This window comes from Mustela erminea, chromosome 6, assembly GCF_009829155.1.
Source record: "Mustela erminea isolate mMusErm1 chromosome 6, mMusErm1.Pri, whole genome shotgun sequence".
Classification (NCBI taxonomy): domain Eukaryota; kingdom Metazoa; phylum Chordata; class Mammalia; order Carnivora; family Mustelidae; genus Mustela; species Mustela erminea.
Window position 1 is genome coordinate 60,764,503 of NC_045619.1, and position 16,010 is coordinate 60,780,512.

The window sequence follows — 16,010 nt, forward strand, 5'->3', positions numbered from 1 at the left end:
AATCATTCAACAGTATGCAAAAGTTAAATAATCTAATTTTTACAAAAATGATTTCAAATGTATAGACATAAAAAGAAACTTCTCAGGATATTTTTAATTGATGATAAAATATACAGAAAAAATAGGAGTTGCTAAAGTTAAAACCCTTACTAACCAATATTGTTCTAATTATATACAGCTAAATTTAGAGCAAAATCTTTCAGCCTAAAGATTATAGTGAGGAAATTAGCAAATTCTGCAACCAGTGTTTGAGTTAAGGAGTCAAGATGTGTATCAGGGAAAGACTTGTGTATCAGGGAATGGCTCTGAGTTAAAAAGTCTGGATTATAGTTTTAGCTCTTAAACAGAAAACTTTTGACTTTGAACAAGTCACCAAATATATTTTCACCTCTGTACAATGAAAGGATTACACTATGCCTATCCAACTTCTTTCAGATCTGTACTTTTCTGATTGTCTTTATTAGATAGACAGTTACTGCCCCATGGTAGCTACCCTTGTTTGAGAAGGGATATGATATGTCACAGAACTTGAATCCTCTAAGTCTCTCACTTTCTTCTTTTTTAGGTTTTATGGCTTAAGTGCCAACCAGAAGCTGTGGGTGGAGTGAAGTAGATCTGAATTTAGAAATGGACAAAGAGTGCTGCCTGGGTGGCTCAGTGGGTTAAAGCCTCTGCCTTCAGCTCAGGTCATGATCTCAGGGTCCTAGGATTGAGCCCCATGTTGGGCTCTCTACTCAGTGGGGAGCCTGCTTCCCCCTTTCTCTCTGCCGGCCTCTCTGCCTATTTGTGGTCTCTGTCTGTCAAATAAATAAATAAATAAAAATCTTAAAAAAAGAAAAAAAAAAAAAGAAATGGACAAAGAAGGGCGCCTGGGTGGCTCAGTGGGTTAAACCTCTGCTCTCGGCTCAGTTCATGGTCAGAGACCTGGGATCGAACCACACACTGGGCTTTCTGCTCAGCAGGGAGCCTGCTTACCCCTCTCTCTCTGCCTGCCTCTCTGCCCACTTGTGATCTCTCTCATCCTGTCAAATAAATAAATAAATTAAATCTTTAAAACAAAAAAAAGAAAAAGAAAAAGAAAAGAGATGGGCAAATATTGGGACAGCTCGGTGGCTCAGTCAATTAACTGACTTAACACTCAGTTAAGTGTTTGCCTTCAGGTCAGGTCAGGATCCCAGAGTCCTGGGATCAAGCCCCATATCCAGCACGGCACTGGGTTCATTGCTCAGTGGGGAGCCTACTTCTCCTTCTCCCTCTACCTGTCATTCCTCCTTCCTTGTGTGCTCTCTCTCTCGCGCTCTCTGTCAAATAAAATCTTAGAAAAGGAAAGAAATAGAGACAGATTATTGCATGATTTCACTAACCTGGATCTCCCTCAACTTCTTACCTCTCTCTGTGTATAATCTAGTCGCATGGCTCTATCACAATTTAAGAACTAAGAGCAGAGTTTTAGTCAATGTTGCTCTTGTTCTGTTCTATATTCCTCTACTTCCCCACCTCCTCATTCTTGTCTAAATTCACTATATCCTGGCTTATTTGTTATTCTTAGTTGCTCTATCCAGTGGTGGTTTTAGTTCTCTTCATACTAGCTCTCTGCAACTTTTGGCACTCTCTTTCCCATTAGAGAACACTTTTCTCCTCTCCTTTCTCTGTTTCCTTCCCAGTCTCCCCTTCTGCTAGTCCTTCCTGTTGACAGTTCTCAAAGGTTCCATCTGCTGCCCATTGCTATTCTCAGTATATGTACTGTCCCTGGGAGAATTTCGTTAAAAAACTTTGTTGAGATAGAATTCACATACCCTATAACCTTCCCGTTTAAAGTGTGCAGTTAATTGCTTTGGGATTTTTTTCTTTTTTGTTTTTTCAAAGATAAATACAATTACCACCAACATCAATTTTAGAGCATTTTTATCACTTCAAATAGAAATCCTATATCTTTTAGCTATCACCTCCTACTCTCCCATTTTCCCCAACTCTAAGAAACTGCTAATCTACTTTCTGTCTCTATAGATTCACCTATTCTGCATATTTCATATAGATCAAATCATATAATACTTGGTCTTTTGTGACTGGCTTCTTTCACTTAGGTTAATGTTTCAAAGTTCATCTGCATTACAGCATATATCAGTATTCATTCCTTTTCTATTGTTGAATAATATTACATTACATGGATATACTATACTTTATCCATTCATTAGTTCATATGCATTGAGATTGTTTCCACTTTTTGGTTATTGAGAATGGTTTGCTGTGAACATTTGTGTACAGGTTTGTGTGTGGACATATGTTTTCATTTATCTAGGAGATATCTATATCATCTATATCTATATCTATATCTATATCTATCTATATCATGTATATATCTAGCACTAGAATTGCTAGATCTCATTCATTTCTAAGGTTTTATTCACAATATATATCCAGGTTTACTTCCTAATCTATCTCTAGTTCAGATTCTTTTTTTTTTTCAAGATTTTATTTATTTATTTGACAGATAGAGATCACAAGTAGGCAGAGAGGCAGGCAGAGAGAGAGGAGGAAGCAGGCCCCTGCTGAGCAGAGGGCCTGATGTGGGGCTCGATCCCAGGACCCTGGGATCATGACCTGAGCCAAAGGCAGAGGCTTTAACCCACTGAACCACCCAGGCGCCCCATCTAGTTCAGATTCTTTCACACTACACACTTCAGACAAATATAGCCACATGAAACTCCCACCTGGATATTGTACAGACAGCTTCAAAGAAAATATATCCCAAACTGAGCTCACCTATCTTTCCAAATTGCTCTCACCCCCTGAATTATTTATTTCTGTTCATGCCCCTACATACACCCACTTATTTCATTTGCCTCATCCCTCTTTCTCCCTAGGCATGTTCGGTCTGTACTCTATCCTGCCAATTATCTCCCATATGTTCCTCAAGTGTATCCTTTCAATTTGCCACACCTGCCCTAGTTCAGAAATTCCCTCCTAGATCACAATAGTTTAGCTGTTTTTTTTTAACCTTTAGTTTTGTCATTCTATAATCCAAAATCCATAAGTTTGATCATTCTAAAACTTAAATTTGAACCTGCCAACTCCTCTATTTACATTCTTCAGTAACTCAGCACTACCTAGAGAATTAAGGTCACGCTCTACAGCATGACTCCTCTCCCATTGTTTCTCTTGCCACTCCTTGTCTGACACTTCAAGCTCCAGTAACTTTGAAAATGTTGTAGTTTCTGACATGCACTGTCCTGGTTTTACCTTATGTGCATTTACAAATACTGTTTCCTGCTTGCAGTATGCCCTCCCTCTTCCTTTCACCATCTACTACCTACCCCTCCTTTGTGATTTTGTTCATGTAATTAATATTCACTTTTAGGATCCATAGGCTCTCCTCTAGGAATCTCTTCCATATGCTCTCCTCTCTTTCCAACCCAAGCATCACTTTATACTTCTTTCTCACTGACTTTTTACCCATTGACTTCTTTATTACTGAAGGAATTGGGTGTTTTATCCCTAACTTTCTAGCATAGTACCTGAAATACAGTATTTATAAAATCAATACTATGTGTCCATACATCTGATCACTATAATAACCTAGCCTACAGATATTTCTAAACTTAGCACTTTATTGCAATTATTAGAATCCAGATTCTAGAGTGTTTGGCTCTTCCTTTTATCTAAGTGGCCTTCCTCTTAAACCAGTTCTTACTCACCCAAAGTATTTTACTTTACCTAACACTGTATTAGATGCTTAGTATCCATTATCAACAATGTTAGGGGGAGACAACAGTCTTACTGATACCAAGTCTTTAGAACGCAGGACATTTTGCATCCTAATATAGCAGATGTTTTTTGGTTTGGGGGTGGTTTTTTTTTTTTTTCCATTATTCCTGAACTGCCTTATGGCAGTTCCCTCTTTTACAGTTTCTTCCTTAAGACTCACTAAAATTCCCATCCAATTGGTAAGTATCCTTCCTTCCCTTGAACTACCATAGTACTTATGGTCTAACATTCATGTGCCTTATAATATCCAAAATTCATCTACAGTCCAGGGGGTTGTTCTTTGGCAAGCTGACAGAATTATGGGGGCCCATGCTGGGCCCATGGACCTCTAGGCATGGTTATGGGTCATGGACACTGGGGACATTCACAGCCGCTTTCTCAAAGAATTACAAGTCATGAAGTCACAGTAGGAACCATGGTGGTCAAGTGTGAATGGAGAAGGATGAGAGGAAGTGAAGTAGGAGGCATAAATGGAACATAAGAATTCAATATTCAGATGTATAAGGAGGTATGAATAAGAGGGTTGGATAATCAGGTCTGAATGTTTTCTTGCATCTCAAAGAAAAGAGCCTCATAATCTTTTGTTGTTGTTGTTCTTGAAATCAGGAGTCTATCCTCAATGCTTGAGGCAGGAAAGTAATAAATAGGTGTTATGACAGATGCAATGGAGACATTTGAGAAGATCTCCCAAAGCACTCCATTAAAAATACTTTTGGGACCAAAGCAGGCTTGGTTAGTCACAATGACAGAAGGAGAAAACCAGAGTCACATTTTTGCCATTACTGACTTGAAGCAGAGCTTTGGGGTGCTATGTATATGAATTGTACCATACTTTATATATATTTTATATATATTTGTTAATATATACATTTTTCTCCTTAATTAGACTTTAAGTTCTTTGAAAGCGATGGATACTCTTTATATCTTCCATAATGCATGATACACAAGAAAAATTCTAGAGCAAATACAATAACATATACTTTGTGGGAATTTCACTTCCATGAAAAATTAGAACAAAAGGCATTTGGGAGAAATTCCGGTATTTTCTATCACTGGATCAGGAATCAGTAATTTTAGGCTCATAACATATGACATAATGCAGTCAGTATAGGGCCTCAGTTGTATATCAGAAATTAAAAATTCATAAGTGAAATATATCAAAGAATCTATTATATATTTGTGCACAAGAATACTTCTATTTTCTCATCCAATAGCTTTAGTTTCCTCGTGTACCCTGCTCTTCTCTTAAAACCAACATAAAATTGAACTAGTTCATCAAATACTATTTCTAGTATTTTTGTTTCTTGCATTTAAAGTATTTGGGCACACGAAGAATAACATAACCTGCCAATACTGGAGTTACTTCTCTCTAGGGGACAAAAATTAAGCTTTCTGTCAAAAGGGAAAATTTATTATAACATTGCTTTTCTATGATTCAGTTCTTTTATCATATTGGAGTATTAAGTGGTACAGTATAACAAAAATTATACCAAAAACAAATGTGAAAACAAATTTTGGAGATTATAAAATTGCTAAAACTTTTTCTAGCAAATAACCCAAACAGAGTCAACTGTATTTCAAGCTTTAAATCACACAGTGTACTTTATAATGTTTCTCAATTTTCTCTGAGATCCCAAACTAACATAGTTCAGCAGAGAAAAATAATTTTAGGTATTTTAATATGAAAAAAATGTATCATAACTTAAACACACATATGGGGCACTAAAGTAACTAGCTCATTTACATAGTTTGAAATTGTATATTTTGTTAACTTTTTTTTATTTACTAGAATCAGATCATCACTGAAACATGGTTTAATGGAAAACACATTCTGCCAAAAAAAAAAAAAAAAAAAAAAAAAGGCCTGAATTCTAGCCCTGTCTATAAATCTGAACTACAGAGCAAGAAAAAAGAATGTTGTATTTGGTTAGACATTTAAATAAATCTCCACCAGAAATTCATGTCTTCAAAGTTGTTCACAGCCCTGTAGATTTCCTGAAGTATAAACCAACATAGAGTAACTCTTTATTTTCTCAGGTATTTACATGAGAAAAGTATAAATACCATCCATAATTTTTATCATTTAATAATGTAATGACATTTTAGTACTGAACTATAAAAAGGATATAATTTCAGCATTAAACAAAAATATAACTTTTAAATTTATGAAATTTCATATATTGCTATTTTTTCGTTTTTCCTCAGACAACATTACAGATTACTAATTTATACCATTTATGTAAATAATTGAAGATTTGCCGAACACTATATATATTTAAATACCAAGTCCAAACCCTAATGATTCTTTTTTTTTTTTTTAACGATTTTACTTATTTATGTTAGAGAGAGATGGAAGGCACACAAGTAGGGGGAGGGGCAAAAGGGAGAAGAAGAGAGAAAATCTTAAGCAGACTCTGTGCTGAGCACAAGCCTGATATGGGACTTCATCCCACATCCTTTAGCCAAAATCAAGAGTTGGATGCTTAACTGAGTGAGCTACCCAGGTGCCCCAACCCTAATGATTCTTTTAAAAATTATTTTTAAGTAAAAAAGAGCACAGAAAACATAGGAATTTTCCCTTAGCTTCTACAAACCTTAGATAGAGAATATTAAGTTAATGATGCATTTTGAGGCATTCAATACATGACAAATCATTTCTTTATTTCAGATTGATTTTCCAGCTACTGAGTGGGAGTATATGAAACTTGATTCTGAAGAGAATAGAAATGATCTTGAAGAACCACCAAAAGAGTGTTTAAAACACATTGCCAGACTTTCGCAGAAACAGTCTCCTTTACTGTAAGTGACCCAGGTCTTTTGAGTAAATTTTGCCTACTGTTTTTTACGACACCAATTATACTGGAAGTTACATCTTTTGGATGTTCAATTAATGTTTAACAACTAACTTAGTAATTTTGTGTGTTTTTTAAAGATTTGTTTTTCCATTGCTTTTAACAATGGAGGTTTGACTTTAGTCAAAGGACAAATAAAAAGATTGGAAATCATTCTGTTCAGTACAATAAAGCAGAGACTGATTAGATATAATCGGCATTTAACAGTGATAAACCATTGCTCAACTATCCTTCAACAGAGTAAAAAGTTGTTTTAGTAAGTAGAAAAAAGCAAAATTTAATTTTCTTGGCAGATTTAAAAAGAATAGATGTAAATAATTTTTAATAGCACTAAGTTAGTGACTAAGGAGTACTTAAAGTTTGTCAAACAGTAATTCCCTGAAGAATAAAATAAAATCCCAGGAAGAGCCATAAGAGAACTAGCGATATTGGTACTTTCTACTTGGTAATATCTAATCCATAGGTGATTGTGCTCATTAATAGCAGGCAAAAGCATTAAACTAAGAAAGTAACTTTTCTGTGTATACTGTGAAAAGATATAAAACATGATAATGCCTTTTATTCCAAGAATAAGAAATTGTATAAATACATTGAACAAGAGAGTCATGTGATCTAAATAATCTCTTTGAGTGGGCCCTTGGACCGCAAGTTGAAGAATGGATTAGAGAGAAAGTAAGAATGGAAGCAATATAGCAAGAAGGTTGATGTAATTTTTTAAGCAAGATGTCATGGTGGCTAACACTAGGGTAATGGCACTGGACATTAGTAGAAATGTCTGGATTTGGGAGCCCTATTCTGGAAATTGAGGAGACATGATTTGATGATTAATTGTAACTAGGGGATAGTCCAACTGAGAAAGCAAAAAACCAAGTTAGGTTAATGGAGAATCCAAAGTTTTGAAATTATTGAATAGGCAGATGTTACAAGTAATTCTCTGGAGAGAATTGGGCCATTTCAGACTGAGGCATTGAGTGTGATCAAGAGTTCTGTTTTGGGTAATCTTATTACTGCCCTTATCTCTAATTTCACCTTGTAGTATTCTTTTCCTCATTCACTTCAATAAGTGACATCAGTCTCCTTTATATAGTTCAAATGTGCTGGTCCCTCTCCCATCTCAAGGTCTTTTCATTTGTTGTTCCCTCTACCTGAAATACTCCTTCAGTTCTTCACATGACTGAATCTCTCATCCTGTAGGTCAGGTCTTCACTGAATTGTGATCTTCTTAGAGAAATATTATCTGACTACCCTATCTAATGAAGTTCTCTTTACTCTCTGTCTTATTACCTTTTATTATTATACTTTACACACTCTTATCATTCTGTCTGCTAATGTGTTTTTTCTTGTCTTACTCGTAAATTTGTAAGAATTGGGAGAGCAAGGAACCCCTCTATCTTGTTTTCACTCTATTTCCAGTACTGTACACTGTGCTGATAAATAATACATGTAAAATAAATGTAATTAATAAAGTTTCTTAACATAATATCTGATATAAAAAGTTGCCTTAAGGGATGTAAATGATGGACTATTCTTGTAGTCTTCATAATAAATCTTGATAATCCATTATTATACTAGACTGCTGTCAGCTAGGTGAAATATCTTTTCTACTACTTACTCAAAAATAGAAAACATTACATATAACAAGTGTGTCACATATCAGACTAACATATTTGTAATGGTTTCTTTTAAAATATGAAAAAGGTGCCATGCTTTCAAATTTTAAGTGTATTCAAACAAAAAAGATCAAAAGCAACAAATAATGACAGTAACTTCCTTTAATTAGGAGTTTAAGTTTACTTCAGTGAATCCCAACTTGTTTTTATACTTCAGTTTCTATTTAAATGAATAATGCGTACATAAAATAAGCAATATTTTCCTCTGTTTCACTTACTCAAATATAATTATTAAGCTCAGTGCAGTAGAATTTCACTCTGGATTGTGAAATTGATGGAGAACAGCATTCAGTGTGATAAAATTTGTGTTAGAATCAGATTAACTTCAAAAAAAAATAAGATTAACTTGTTTCAAAATACCATATTTTGTCACTTAAATAGTGATAATTATTTCTTCTTACAAATTTATCTAATGTAAGCAGAGTCAGGAAATTCAGACTAAATTAATTTCAGTGAAAATGTACCAATAATATTTGCAAATACTTAAAAAATATACTTGATGACAGCTAAGAGTGTTTCTAATATGAGGAAGATTCCAGAAGGAAAGATTGAAAAACATTTGTTTTGAAAAAAATTTATGTTTCCACTTCTAGCTATGAAAGGCACCTATTACTAGACTAATACTAATTCTCCTGGCTTAAAAGAATATGAGACAAGAAAAATACATTTGAAACAAATGCTTTCAGAAATTGACCAGGGCTTGAGGTGAGCTCATGAATAAAGGGTTTTCAGCCTGAAGGCACTTTCTACATCATGGCTCTGGGAGGTATATTCAAAGAAGTGGTCTTGCTGAGATTTAAAAAAAAAAAAAAAAAAAAAAGTGGGCAGAGATCAGAGTTTAATGATGCTGAAGCAGCTGGAATTTCTAGAGCATAATAGTAGAGAAGGAAAGGCGCTACAGAAATACATAACTGAGTACTTAACTACTCATGAGCAGCTAGAGATTTTGTAAGCCTCCAAAAGAGCTACCACAGGAAGATGTGGTTGCACAATGCTGGAAGACATAGAAATATTGACCAATAAGAATAAAAAGTGCTCCCAGAACACCCCAAGCATTCAACAAAGAAACCAGCAAGATGCATATTAAGAGTAAGTGTTTTCTAGCCCAAGATTAAAGACTATGCTAGGCCCAACCTAATATACAAAAACAAGTTTCAAAAGGCTAAAGCTGATCTGCTAGTGCTTAAACTGCCTACTTAAAAAAAAAAAGAAAAGAAAAGAAAGAAATATTTAACACCCAGAAGATGGCAAAATTCAGACAATGTAACATTTTAAATATTTAACATAAAATCAATAATTGTTAGAAATAGAAAGACTCAGGAATATATAACCATAGCCTGGGATAGGAGGAAACAGTTAACAAAGACAAATCCAAATATTTTTAAACTGGCAGCTAATGGTTTGAATACAACTATTATAAAGACATCTATAGATGTTTAAAAAAAAAAAAAAAGGTATATATGAGTGAACAAACAAAGGCTCAGTAAATAAAATCGGAAACTTAAAAGCTGAAAAACGCAGCATCTGGGGCACCTGAGTGGCTCATTTGATTAGGCCTCTGCCTTCAGCTCAGGTCATTCCTGGGGTCCTGGAATTGGGCCCTGCAATAGGCTCCCTACTCAGTGGAGAGCCCGCTTCTCCCTCTCCCTCTGCCTGCCACTCTGCTTAGCTGTGCTCTTTCTCTATTCTCTGTCAAATAAATAAAGTCTTTTAAAAACACACACACATACAATATCTAAATTTTCTAAAAATCACTGAAAAGCTTAATAGATTGCATTATAAAGAAACAATAAGGAGTTTGAAGAAAGGGCTATAGAAGATTAGCCATGTTGAAGTACAGAAAAAAATACTGATAGATCCTTGTAACCTGTCAGACAATACTGACGCTATGTGTATTGGACACACAGGAGTGGAGAGAAAGATCTAGGCAAAAAAATTAATTAATTAATTAATTAATTAAGTGATAATAGTCAAAATAGTCAAAATTTTACAAATTTGTTTTAACTTCAACCCACAGATATAAGAAACCTAGCAACTCCCAAACAAGCATTCAGACATACCCACATATCCATATTATAGTTAAATTTCTAAAAATAAAACATAAAGGTAAAAATTCTTAAAGCACCAGAGAAAATAAATTCCTACAGGGGAACAACTATTATATTAACTGTAGATTTCTCATCAGAAATAATGGAAGCCAAAAGACAATAGAATATTATCTTACATCTAGAAAGGGAAAAAGAAAATCTGTCAACTTAAAATTCTATAACCAGTAAAATTATATTTCAAAAATGAAGATGGAATGAAATATTTTCAATTAAACACAGCTGAATTTGTTTATGATCAGCTTATCTATACTGTAAGAAAAAGATTTTTTAAATATTTAATTTATTTATTCGAGAGAGAGACAGAGAGAGTGAGGGAGAAAAAGCATGAACAGGGGGAGGGGCAGAGGGAGAAGCAGATTCCCTGCTCCCTGCTCCCTGCTCAGCGGCAAGTATCACTCAGGCTCTATCCTGAATCATGACCTGAGCTGAAGGCATACAGTTAACCCACTGAGCCACCCAGATGCCCCATGTACTGTAAGAAATCTTAAAATCTGTGTGGCTCAGTTGGCTAAGCATCTGCTTTCAGTCAGGTCTGATCCCAGGGTCCTGGGATTAAGCCTGACATCGGGCTCCCTGCTGAACGGGGAGCCTGCTTCTCCCTCTCTCCTCAGCTTCCCTTGCTTGTGCTCTCTCTCTCTCTCTGTGTCTTACTAGCTGAAAGAAAAGGATAAGTAGAAGAAAGCTCAGTATATAAGAATAAATGAAAAAAGGCACTGCAAAGGAAAAATAGGGAAATAAAATGACTTTTATTTACACATTTAACAATTTCTTAAAAAGCAATTAACTGTATAAGGCAAAAATAATTACAATGTACTAGGGGGCTTGTAATATATGAAAATAAAATGCATAACCACTATAATAAGAATGAGAAATGGAAGGCAGTATAATATTAGTTCATTGTTGGCTATGATATGCTAAAAGATAATACTGCAATCTCTAGAGAACTATACCACCCAAATTTTAAGTGCACATTTACAGGCCAAGAAGAAGACAAAAATGAAATACAAGAAAATAATTGAAAAGATGACAGGATAAAAAGAGAAAAAGGACAAAGAAATGGTTTGAAAACAGTGATGACAAACTAATAACAATACGGTTGAGTTAAACCAATTATATCTGAAGAAAAAAAATTATATTCATATTATGTTAAATATAAATGGAAGGAAAAACTCTAATTAAAAGTCAGAAATTGTCACCTACCTCAAAAGCAATATGTTACTTTATGCTATTTACAAGCCTATATTTTAAATATGAGGATTCAGGGTGCCTGGGTGGCTCAGTGGGTTAAGCCTCAGCCTTTGGCTCAGGTCATGAGCTCAGGGTCCTGGGATGGAGCCCCTTGTCTGGCTCCCTGCTCAGTGGGGTGCCTCCTTCCCCCCCTCCCCCCACCTGCCTCTCTGCCTACTTATGATCTCTGTCTGTCAAATAAATAAATAAAATCTTTTAAAAATAAATAAATAAATATAAGGACTCAGCTAGATGAAAACTTTAAAAATGGAAAAAGACATAAAAGAAAAATCATATCATCTTGATAGATTTGGTGAAAAAAAAAAAACAATTGCCAAAATTTAACACTCATTCCTAATAAAAACATAAAACTAAGAATAGAATGGAGCTTTCTCAACCTTAAAATCCCGAGTTAAATCTAGATCTGTGGAAAAATCTAGAGTTAGCATCATATTAAATGGTACAAGAATGAATGTTTTCCCCCTGCAACTGGAAAGCAAAGCTATCTCTCTAAATATTTCTCCTCAATGTGGTTTTGGAAGTTCTAGCTAGTGTAATATAGTAAGGAAAAGAAATTAAATGTGTTGAACTGGGTAAGAAGGAAACAAAACTTCCTCTATTTTCAGATGATATAATTATGTAAGATCATAGCATTTGGGATCAAAGTGCAAAATGCAGTGTATTTCAGTGAAAAACAAAATAAATTCTGTTTTAAAACTCAACATACAGGGGCACCTGGGCAACTCAGTTAAGTGTCCCACTCTTGATTTCAGCTCAGGTCATGATTTCAGGGTCATGAGGTCAAGTCCCATGTTGGGCTCCCCACTCAGCAGGGAATTTGCTTGTCTCCCTCTTCCTCTGCCCCTCACCCTACTCTCTCTCTCTCAATCTCTCTCTCAAATAAATAAATTGGGGAGGATATGTGCAATGTTGAGTGCTGTGTATTGTATAAGACTGATGAATCACAGACCTGTACCCCTGAAGCAAATAATACATTACATGTTAATAATAAAAAAATAAAAAATAAAATTCAATTAACAATATCAAAACCTCTACATTAAAATTACAAAGCTTTGTTAAGAGAATTAAAGAAAACCTCACTAAGTGGAAGGTTATGTTAGAATACTCTCTCTTGTTAAGATGGTAATTCTAATTCTCTGAAATTAGTCATATAGATGCTACTATGTACCTATTAGAATGGATAATATCTTAAAATGGGCAAAACCAAGTGTTAGCAACAACGTGGTACAACTGGCACTGTCATACTCTGTGCTTAATAGTGTAAAATTTTACAACCACTTCAAAAAATATTTTGACAGTGTCTTCAAAAGGTAGACAAATACCTGACATAAAACCCAGTCATTCCCCTCCCAGGAACTTTCTAGGAGAAATGAAAGAAATACATCCTTACAAATACCTGCATACAAATGTTTATAGCAGTTTTATTCATAATATCCCCAAACTGGGGTGTATTCATACAAAGGAATATTACTCATTGGTTAAAATGTATGGACTACTGATATACTCAACAATATGGATAATTTTAAAACACAGTGAGTGAAAGAAGCTATAAATAAAAGTATTTACTCTATGATTTCATTTATGTGAAGTTCTAAAATAGGTAATATTAACCCAGAGTGAAAGAAATCCTGCCAGTTCTTACCTCTGTTTGTGTAAGAAAATGTATATTAAAAGGAGCGTGATTTTTATTCAGCGTATGAATTTGTCAAAATTTATTGAACTGAATGTGTGCATTCTTTTGATGTAAATTATGCTTCACTAAAAGAAAGTAAAAGAAAAATACCTTGTTCAAGATTGGAGAGAAAGGAATTTAATCAGAACAAGATAATTTGTTTTAGTCATAATTTGATAATAATTTTGTAATGGAATTTTTCTTCTGAGGACTCTATAGTGGGGAAGGTAGTGACAAAATGGGACAGGAACCCAAGCATACTTCAAAAATCTCTGTAATCTAACCCTTTCATTTGTAGATGAAGATGGCTTTTAAAAATGTAGAGAAATATTAACATTTAAAATATTTTAATATTTCTTACTATCCTTCTTGGAAGTTTTAGCTAATTTAAGCTGAGCAACACTGTCAGTTTGGAGGAGACAGTGTTCAAAAGCTGTCATTGTCATATGAGAAATGCTGTCCTCCAGTTGAACTGTGGTTCTGAATGCTTCTGCTGGAGTGTGAGCAAAACATGATAAACTGTCAGCAAGTCAATGGCCCTAGTCCTAGATTTCGATCTTCTGTTTGGAACCATTCTCCAGGGAGAAACAGTTGGGCATTTAAAGAAATCCTATTCACTGGCATTTTAACTCCAAACTTCCAGTGAAATATGAGAATTTAAAGCCCCAATCCAGGCATGAATTGAAATCTTTGTTTTTGAATTTTTGTGCAGAGTTTTCTGAACTCTCATGAAATTTGCTTTGAGATGAAGGACTAGCATCTTTAAAATATGCCATTTCTTCACAGGCACACTTGGGTCTAAATTAGCTTAGAAAGTAAGAGAGTAAATTTTCTATTACCTCTGTTCTAAGTAGTACATGTGGCAGGATTCAGATAAAACTTGCTCTGCCCTAAAGGAGACAGAGATTTTGTTAACCATTCTGTAAAAGAATGAAATTAGCAGAAAATAAGCTAATAAAAGAACCTATTAGATTCTCTGAAGAAGATAAAAGACTTGTTTTTCAAAGTAAACTAAAATGAAATTCAAAGAACTGAGTAAGATTTTGTACTCTAACATTTGTTAATATAGCACACTCCAATAAATTATAGTTTCCAATCTGGTTTTGCAGACTCTCTGAGGAAAAGAGAAGATACTTATGGTTTTATCGCTTCTACTGCAATAATGAAAACTGCTCCCTTCCTTTGGTCCTGGGTAGTGCCCCTGGATGGGATGAAAGAACTGTTTCAGAAATGCATACCATTTTGAGAAGATGGAAATTTTCTTGCCCTTTGGAGGCACTTGGACTTCTGACTGCTAGGTAAGAATTGCGTAACAAGCTTGATATTACTGATGAGAAAAATTTGGAGAAAAAAATAGGACTCTATAATTAATTCAATAGCTATTCTGGTTGTTTCCAATTTCAATAGCTATAGATAATAAATTTAGATAAATGTAAACTATAAATATAAATTTTAAGCAAATCTAAGCTATAATTGTGTCTTCTGTACTAAACTGGAAGGACAATTAATGGCCATAGTTTCTTAAATGAAGAGTTTAGATACTCTTACAGAAATAATAAAGCAAATTAGGGAAAAATAAAATTCTCTACTCTTTACCCCTCTCAAAAGAAGTAAGTCCTTAATAATTGGACCATATCTTTTATACAAAATGTCCCATTTATAGTAAGTGTACAATTAATATGCCAATGATAACAGTAAGAATAAAAGGGAAAAATTTATCCCTTATATATTCTCCAGATCGTCTCACAGAATAAAATACCCTGGAATGCAGTTGGGAGTGGAGTAATGATGTCTTCTTATAGTTAGGGAGAAACATGTGGGATAAGTGTAGAAGCTGGCTTTGGTTTGGGGAAACAGCTCTTCCTTGGCTTCTATTTTATATTAAAAGCCAAGAAGAGCTATTTTAAAACTGTCTTGATAAGCATCAATTCACTGATGGCATGAAGAAGTCTGCAGTCTCTAGAAGCAGAAGAATTGCGGAGCCCTGTTCTATTCTGAATTCTCTCTCAAGGTCCTGACAGAAGGGGAATGTGAGAGAAAGTGACACAAAGGACTTTTCAAACTGATTTAGTTAGGTTTATGTTAAAATTAGTGTACTTTCCAAAACTTCTGGAATAGAAAAGGAGGTGAAAGTTTTCGTTTTCTGTGAAATACCACTTCACACTCACTAGGATGGCTATAATCAAAAAGACAAATAATATTAAGTGTTGGCCAGGATGTGTAGGGATTGGAAAACTCACACATTGCTGGTAGGAATGTAAAATGGTGCAACCACTTTGGAAAGTAATTTTCAGTTCCTTAGATATAAAACATTGAGTTACTGTATGACCCAACAATTCCACTCTTAAGTATATACCCAGGATAAAATACATAGTCCATCAAAAACTCATACATGAATATCCAGAGAAGCAATATTTATAATAGCCAAAAAAGAAAAACAACCCAAAAGACCATCAGCTAATGAATGGACAAATAAAATGTGGTCTAACCATACACTGTAATATTATTCAATAATAAAAAGGAATGAGTAATAATACATGTTACAACATGAGTAAACCTTGAAAACATTATGCTGAATGAAAGAAGTCAGTCGCAAAAGATTATATGATTCCATTTATAAGATATATCCAAAATTGGCAAAACTATAGATGCAGAAAGTGGATTAGTGATTGCATAGGTCTTGGGAAGGTTGGGG

The 16,010-nt window shown here is 34.5% G+C and overlaps 1 protein-coding gene across 3 annotated transcripts in view; it reads left to right on the forward strand.

The window, feature by feature from the left end:
• Window positions 1-16,010, forward strand: part of PIK3C2G (phosphatidylinositol-4-phosphate 3-kinase catalytic subunit type 2 gamma) — a 359,509-nt gene that overhangs the window by 123,908 nt on the left and 219,591 nt on the right. For all 3 annotated transcript variants that reach the window (XR_004286866.1, XM_032347455.1, XM_032347456.1), the window contains exons 15-16: window positions 6,434-6,564; window positions 14,425-14,613. Coding sequence is in view for 2 of the 3 variants with exons in the window: in XM_032347455.1 (XP_032203346.1) it covers window positions 6,434-6,564; window positions 14,425-14,613 (320 nt within the window). In the remaining variant the exon portion in view is untranslated. The remainder of the gene's footprint in view (window positions 1-6,433; window positions 6,565-14,424; window positions 14,614-16,010) is intronic.